This window comes from Anticarsia gemmatalis, chromosome 18 (assembly GCF_050436995.1).
Source record: "Anticarsia gemmatalis isolate Benzon Research Colony breed Stoneville strain chromosome 18, ilAntGemm2 primary, whole genome shotgun sequence".
Classification (NCBI taxonomy): Eukaryota; Metazoa; Arthropoda; class Insecta; order Lepidoptera; family Erebidae; genus Anticarsia; species Anticarsia gemmatalis.
The window spans coordinates 606,055-613,657 of record NC_134762.1 but is presented as its reverse complement, the minus strand read 5'-3'; the positions used below and the strand labels follow the sequence as shown (position 1 = coordinate 613,657).

At 41.4% G+C, this 7,603-nt stretch overlaps 1 protein-coding gene across 1 annotated transcript; it reads right to left on the bottom strand.

The window, feature by feature from the left end:
- Positions 1-424: 424 nt before the first annotated feature.
- On the bottom strand, positions 425-4,607 carry LOC142980517 (uncharacterized). The gene is made up of 2 exons (XM_076125950.1): positions 3,392-4,607; positions 425-3,132 (listed from the first exon to the last, which is right to left on the bottom strand). The coding sequence occupies exon 2, from the start codon at positions 3,121-3,123 to the stop codon at positions 2,764-2,766; it is 360 nt and encodes a 119-aa protein (XP_075982065.1). The 5' UTR covers positions 3,124-3,132; positions 3,392-4,607; the 3' UTR covers positions 425-2,763.
- Between the last annotated feature and the right edge of the window lie 2,996 nt (positions 4,608-7,603).

Below are 7,603 nucleotides of genomic sequence, written 5' to 3'. Positions count from 1 at the left end.
GATTGCGCTACAAGCGTTGCGGGATCTCTCTTTCTCCAGGTCATATTTGTGTCGGGACCTGGAGTTCGAGAGGGAGAGGATTTATTAAATATTAAAGCCAAATGGGGGGCTATTTCCAAGATGATGCTCTCTATTAACTTTACAGATGCGCCCCAGAGGTCCGGTGTTTTTTTACGATTGCGCTACAAGCGTTGCGGGATCTCTCTTTCTCCAGGTCATATTTGTGTCGGGACCTGGAGTTCGAGAGGGAGAGGATTTATTAAATATTAAAGCCAAATGGGGGGCTATTTCCAAGATGATGCTCTCTATTAACTTTACAGATGCGCCCCAGAGGTCCGGTGTTTTTTTACAATTGCGATACAACTGCTACAAGCGTGGCGGGATCTCTCTTTCTCCAGGTCATATTTGTGTCGGGACCTGGAGTTCGAGAGGGAGAGGATTTATTAAATATTAAAGCCAAATGGGGGGCTATTTCCAAGATGATGCTCTCTATTAACTTTACAGATGCGCCCCAGAGGTCCGGTGTTTTTTTACAATTGCGCTACAAGCGTGGCGCGATCTCTCTTTCTCCAGGTCATATTTGTGTCGGGACCAGGTGTCCGAGAGGGAGAGGATTTAACCTCGTAAGTCCTGTTTTTTTTTAATGTCAGTAGTCATACCTGCCGACTGTACTATACCAAGTACGAATCAAGAATAGTGCTTAAGACCGAGACAGAGATGTCATTTTTAGGCTATTTTGGGAAGTGAATTACTGTTGTCTGTATTTTTTACGGTATGTTTGTGATGTTGAGCACCTCCTTATGAAGGAAAATATTGACCTTGTGAAAGTACATTAGGTTTTTACGCAATGTATCAAAAACAATATAAAAAGAAATTCAAGGTTTTATTTTGTATCAAAAATAAAACATGTTTTTATTCTAAACATCACATAAGTGAACATTTTACATAACTACAACATGAACAGTCATTTTCTTATAGAAATAATTATAAAATCCAGTCTCAAAGATAATTAAAGTATAATCAACGTTTATAAATCAAACAATAACGGTATTATTGTATCTACTTATCAAAATAGAGTACATACAATTGCGAATAATCTTTCCTTACGTACCAGTTAACTGACAATTGCGAATAATCTTCCTTACGTACTAGTTAATTGACATTTTAAAGTTAAATCACAGTCAAGTATAAGAGATCAAAAACATTTTATCAGCTCATCTCGACAAGAAATTGTTTTTATTTCAAATGTTTAATTCTCTTGGAGATGAAAGGTGCTAAAACAATTCCTGGTGGGATTCAGGCAAAGAGCTACATTACAGTCAGAGCATTTAAATAAACTTCTTTTGTCACACCCAGAAAGACGACATCGTTGTTGTTTGTCTAGGTGTTCTGGTAGGTGGATATTGCCATGTAAGCGTCGCATTTTTGACGGTATAGGCACTATTCCCGGTCTACCTACGGGTCGTTTAACAGGTTGTTCTTCGCAATCATTTACCATCTCGTTGAGTTCCTCTAGCTGATTCTTTTCTAAGATGTGTTCACCGAATTGCATTTTATAATATCTCAATTGCTGTATCTTTTTTACTGGAACGCCTTTTTCTATTTCTGTCCGTTTGTACATAAGCCATGAATTGGAGATAACTAGGTCTATCATATGAGATATAAACCTCACAGGCCACTTCTTGGTTCTACTTCTTGCCGGACAAACTGCAATCAATCGATCCGCCATGTCTACCCCACCCATTTTAGAGTAACAGTTGTATTGCTTGACAACTTCTGGCCTTGTAACTTGTTTATACTGCTTATCTTTTTTGCACCAACGGGAACAAACATCGGTTTCGCAAGCTGCGTGAGCTGTTGAGAGCATTACTACAGGTTTATTGTCCATCCATTTCGTGATTGCAATAGTATTATCGGTGTTAGTCAATACTTGATAACTCCCTCTGCCTCTTTTTTTCATGCTTGAATCGGATTCGAGTACATTTCTGGCAGCTGCAGGTATTCTGTTTTTCATTAATGTGCCCGCACATTTAATGCCTCTATTGGAAAGTTCTTTTGCCAATTTGACTGTAGAAAAATATCTGTCATAGTAAATGATTGATCCCGGCACCAAAATTTCGCTCAACTTCAAAACAGCGCTTTCACCTAATCCAAAACCAGCATTAGTGTAAGACGGAAAGGTAGTTTTTCCCTGGTATATTACCATATTACAGACCAAGGCATCAGGATTCGCCAAAATAAAAGCTTTTAGCCCAACCGGATTTGGTTTATTAGGGCAATATTGTTTCATGCCACATGTACCGGAAAATGGGATAATCATTTCATCTAGACTAATTTGTTGCTCCGGTACTTGTTTTTGACAGCCAGCCAGAACACTGTCAAGTATTGGTCTCACCTTTCAAAGCTTGTCTTTCTGGCGTTCTTCTTGAGGTACGTCATCATCGTACACAAGTTTTACTGAATTCCGAATGAGGAAATACCTGTCACGTGACAATGCATTAGCTATTATGCCGATCCTCCACTTTTGTTCCCAATACATCCTTTGAACTGGATAATTAATGCAAGACATTAATATCGTTATTCCAAAAAATACTTTGGTTTCTTTCAATGTCAGGTTCAAGGTTTTTCCAGTCCTTTTCACAAAAGTTTGATTGCTTTTTTCAGTCATTAACATAAAAATTTCATCAGAGATGTAGTTATCGATAAAACTGAATTTATTATAACTACCCTCGTCTATGCTCATCGGCAAATACTCAGGTTGCATTAGAGGTGAATTAAAAAATTGCATTTCAATATTTTCATACCATTATGCATCTCGGGTGATTGGGTCTGGAAGTACAAAACCTGGACTAGCACTCTCAGATCTGCTTCTTCCATTTTGGACACGTTGCGCCCTTGTACTTGTGCTTCTACCACGGCTACGCCCACCTCGTCGGCCACGAGCACTTTGAGCTCGACGATTAGATCCACGTCCACGTACTGCAACTTCTGTTTCTCCACCTTCAGATTCCGAAGACGAAGACGAGTCGCTATTTGATTCTTGGTAGGGTTCAGGAATAAAGACATCTTCATCATCCGAGTCCCCGAAGTCAGAGTTACTGAGAAGTTGTGATATTTGCTCATCGTCGAATGCTATAATAAGAAAAAAAAATAGTTGCAATATACACCGAACGTACCACCACAAGTACAAATTATAAGCTGTTGTTTGTGTAACAAATGCCTAACGTATCACGTCAAGTACAAATTATTTTGACCAATCACGAATGACCTTAAATATACTGTTTTCTTTCAAATATTGATTATTACAATATACATTATGTATAGACACTAATTCAGGCATAAAACAATAGAAAAACAAAATGGTAACTTGGATTTAAACAGATATTCTTACCTCGTGCTGGCTGACGACCCGACCGCGTAGCCATCTTGCAAAAAAGTGACACTAACACTGACAGTTGGCGTAACCTGTCTAACATGGTGGAATCGACCACAGATTAAAGAATTATAATGACCGTATCAGTGTTGCCGTTGTGAAGTAACGACCCGGTAAATGAGGAATTCAAAATTTGTACTTGGATAAGTACATAAGGTAGTTACTCAATCTATGTGGATAAAATGTCAGGTCTGAACTGCTATCATTATTTTGTACTTGTTTAAGTACGCGGGGACTTACGAGGTTAATTAATATTAAAGCCAAATGGGGGGCTATTTCCAAGATGATGCTCTCTATTATCTTTACAGATGCGCCCCAGAGGTCCGGTGTTTTTTTACGATTGCGCTACAAGCGTGGCGCGATCTCTCTTTCTCCTGGTCATATTTGTGTCGGGACCTGGAGTTCGAGAGGGAGAGGATTTATTAAATACTAGCTGACCCGCGCAACTTCGTATGCGTCACCTAAGAGAATGTGTCAAAATTTTCCCCGTTTTTGTAACATTTTTCGTTACTACTCCGCTCCTAATGACCTTAGCGTGATGTTATATAGCCTATAGCCTTCCTCGATAAATGGGCTATCTAACACCGAAAGAATTTTTCAAATCGGACCAGTAGTTCCTGAGATTAGCGCGTTCAAACAAACAAACAAACAAACTCTTCAGCTTTGTAATATTAGTATAGATTAGTATAGATTAAAGCCAAATGGGGGGCTATTTCCATGATGATGCTCTCTATTAACTTTACAGATGCGCCCCGGAGGTCCGGTGTTTTTTTACAATTGCGCTACAAGCGTGGCGGGATCTCTCTTTCTCCAGGTCATATTTGTGTCGGGACCTGGAGTTCGAGAGGGAGAGGATTTATTAAATTTTAATATTAAAGCCAAATGGGGGGCTATTTCCAAGATGATGCTCTCTATTAACTTTACAGATGCGCCCCAGAGGTCCGGTGTTTTTTTACAATTGCGCTACAAGCGTGGCGGGATCTCTCTTTCTCCAGGTCATATTTGTGTCGGGACCTGGAGTTCGAGAGGGAGAGGATTTATTAAATTTTAATATTAAAGCCAAATGGGGGGCTATTTCCAAGATGATGCTCTCTATTAACTTTACAGATGCGCCCCAGAGGTCCGGTGTTTTTTTACAATTGCGCTACAAGCGTGGCGGGATCTCTCTTTCTCCAGATCATATTTGTGTCGGGACCTGGAGTTCGAGAGGGAGAGGATTTATTAAATATTAAAGCCAAATGGGGGGCTATTTCCAAGATGATGCTCTCTATTAACTTTACAGATGCGCCCCAGAGGTCCGGTGTTTTTTTACAATTGCGCTACAAGCGTGGCGGGATCTCTCTTTCTCCAGGTCATATTTGTGTCGGGACCTGGTGTCCGAGAGGGAGAGGATTTAATTTATATTAAAGCCAAATGGGGGGCTATTTCCAAGATGATGCTCTCTATTAACTTTACAGATGCGCCCCAGAGGTCCGGTGTTTTTTTACAATTGCGCTACAAGCGTGGCGGGATCTCTCTTTCTCCAGGTCATATTTGTGTCGGGACCTGGAGTTCGAGAGGGAGAGGATTTATTAAATTTTAATATTAAAGCCAAATGGGGGGCTATTTCCAAGATGATGCTCTCTATTAACTTTACAGATGCGCCCCAGAGGTCCGGTGTTTTTTTACAATTGCGCTACAAGCGTGGCGGGATCTCTCTTTCTCCAGGTCATATTTGTGTCGGGACCTGGAGTTCGAGAGGGAGAGGATTTATTAAATATTAAAGCCAAATGGGGGGCTATTTCCAAGATGATGCTCTCTATTAACTTTACAGATGCGCCCCAGAGGTCCGGTGTTTTTTTACAATTGCGCTACAACTGCTACAAGCGTGGCGGGATCTCTCTTTCTCCAGGTTATACTTGTGTCGGGACCTGGTGTCCGAGAGGGAGAGGATTTATTAAATATTAAAGCCAAATGGGGGGCTATTTCCAAGATGATGCTCTCTATTAACTTTACAGATGCGCCCCAGAGGTCCGGTGTTTTTTTACGATTGCGCTACAAGCGTGGCGCGATCTCTCTTTCTCCAGGTCATATTTGTGTCGGGACCTGGAGTTCGAGAGGGAGAGGATTTATTAAATATTAAAGCCAAATGGGGGGCTATTTCCAAGATGATGCTCTCTATTAACTTTACAGATGCGCCCCAGAGGTCCGGTGTTTTTTTACAATTGCGCTACAAGCGTGGCGGGATCTCTCTTTCTCCAGGTCATATTTGTGTCGGGACCTGGAGTTCGAGAGGGAGAGGATTTATTAAATTTTAATATTAAAGCCAAATGGGGGGCTATTTCCAAGATGATGCTCTCTATTAACTTTACAGATGCGCCCCAGAGGTCCGGTGTTTTTTTACAATTGCGCTACAAGCGTGGCGGGATCTCTCTTTCTCCAGGTCATATTTGTGTCGGGACCTGGAGTTCGAGAGGGAGAGGATTTATTAAATATTAAAGCCAAATGGGGGGCTATTTCCAAGATGATGCTCTCTATTAACTTTACAGATGCGCCCCAGAGGTCCGGTGTTTTTTTACAATTGCGCTACAACTGCTACAAGCGTGGCGGGATCTCTCTTTCTCCAGGTTATACTTGTGTCGGGACCTGGTGTCCGAGAGGGAGAGGATTTATTAAATATTAAAGCCAAATGGGGGGCTATTTCCAAGATGATGCTCTCTATTAACTTTACAGATGCGCCCCAGAGGTCCGGTGTTTTTTTACAATTGCGCTACAAGCGTGGCGGGATCTCTCTTTCTCCAGGTTATACTTGTGTCGGGACCTGGTGTCCGAGAGGGAGAGGATTTATTAAATATTAAAGCCAAATGGGGGGCTATTTCCAAGATGATGCTCTCTATTAACTTTACAGATGCGCCCCATGGGTCCGGTGTTTTTTTACAATTGCGCTACAAGCGTGGCGGGATCTCTCTTTCTCCAGGTCATATTTGTGTCGGGACCTGGAGTTCGAGAGGGAGAGGATTTATTAAATTTTAATATTAAAGCCAAATGGGGGGCTATTTCCAAGATGATGCTCTCTATTAACTTTACAGATGCGCCCCAGAGGTCCGGTGTTTTTTTACAATTGCGCTACAAGCGTGGCGGGATCTCTCTTTCTCCAGGTCATATTTGTGTCGGGACCTGGAGTTCGAGAGGGAGAGGATTTATTAAATTTTAATATTAAAGCCAAATGGGGGGCTATTTCCAAGATGATGCTCTCTATTAACTTTACAGATGCGCCCCAGAGGTCCGGTGTTTTTTTACAATTGCGCTACAAGCGTGGCGGGATCTCTCTTTCTCCAGGTCATATTTGTGTCGGGACCTGGAGTTCGAGAGGGAGAGGATTTATTAAATATTAAAGCCAAATGGGGGGCTATTTCCAAGATGATGCTCTCTATTAACTTTACAGATGCGCCCCAGAGGTCCGGTGTTTTTTTACAATTGCGCTACAAGCGTGGCGCGATCTCTCTTTCTCCAGGTTATACTTTTGTCTTGACCTGGAGTTCGAGAGGGGGAGGATTGTCTCACATAGGGACTGAAGGGAGTCATGGGCTGTTAGTTGGCACTCCTTCTTCGTGTTTCCGGCCTGTTCTAGAGCCTCTTTACCTTTTAGCAGCAACCCAAAGGCCAGCGTGGTGGACTCAAGATCTAAATTTCTCCATTTACGGCAATCCATTTACGGCAAAGAAACATCGTCATAAAGACGATTATTTCTCTTTCTACTGTTTGCCGAGCCCGACTCCAGAGCCGTAGGCGGAGATGACGAACTAGACGTTACTCAGCCGTGCTTTGTACATACCGACGAGTTGATTGTTGGTTTTCATTGTGGCTCGCGACTAATAATAATTGATTCAAATAGTAACTGATACGTGTCAAGTCTTATCATACAAAATAGGAATCACATTATGCTATAATAAAAAATGATATAGGTGTCAAGTACTAACAGTTTATCATGATTATTATCTTGACCGGCAATTTCAAATATAGACCAGAATGGGTGATGTCCTTTCACTATTTTCATGTACTGTATTCTTTTGCAAACCGGCACGAGCCAATGGCACACGTGCTAACAACAATGTTATGTCTCTTGTGTATGATGTACATGAGAACTTCAATAGCTTAAAATGGCATTTAGTTTTTCTTGAAAAGGGATTT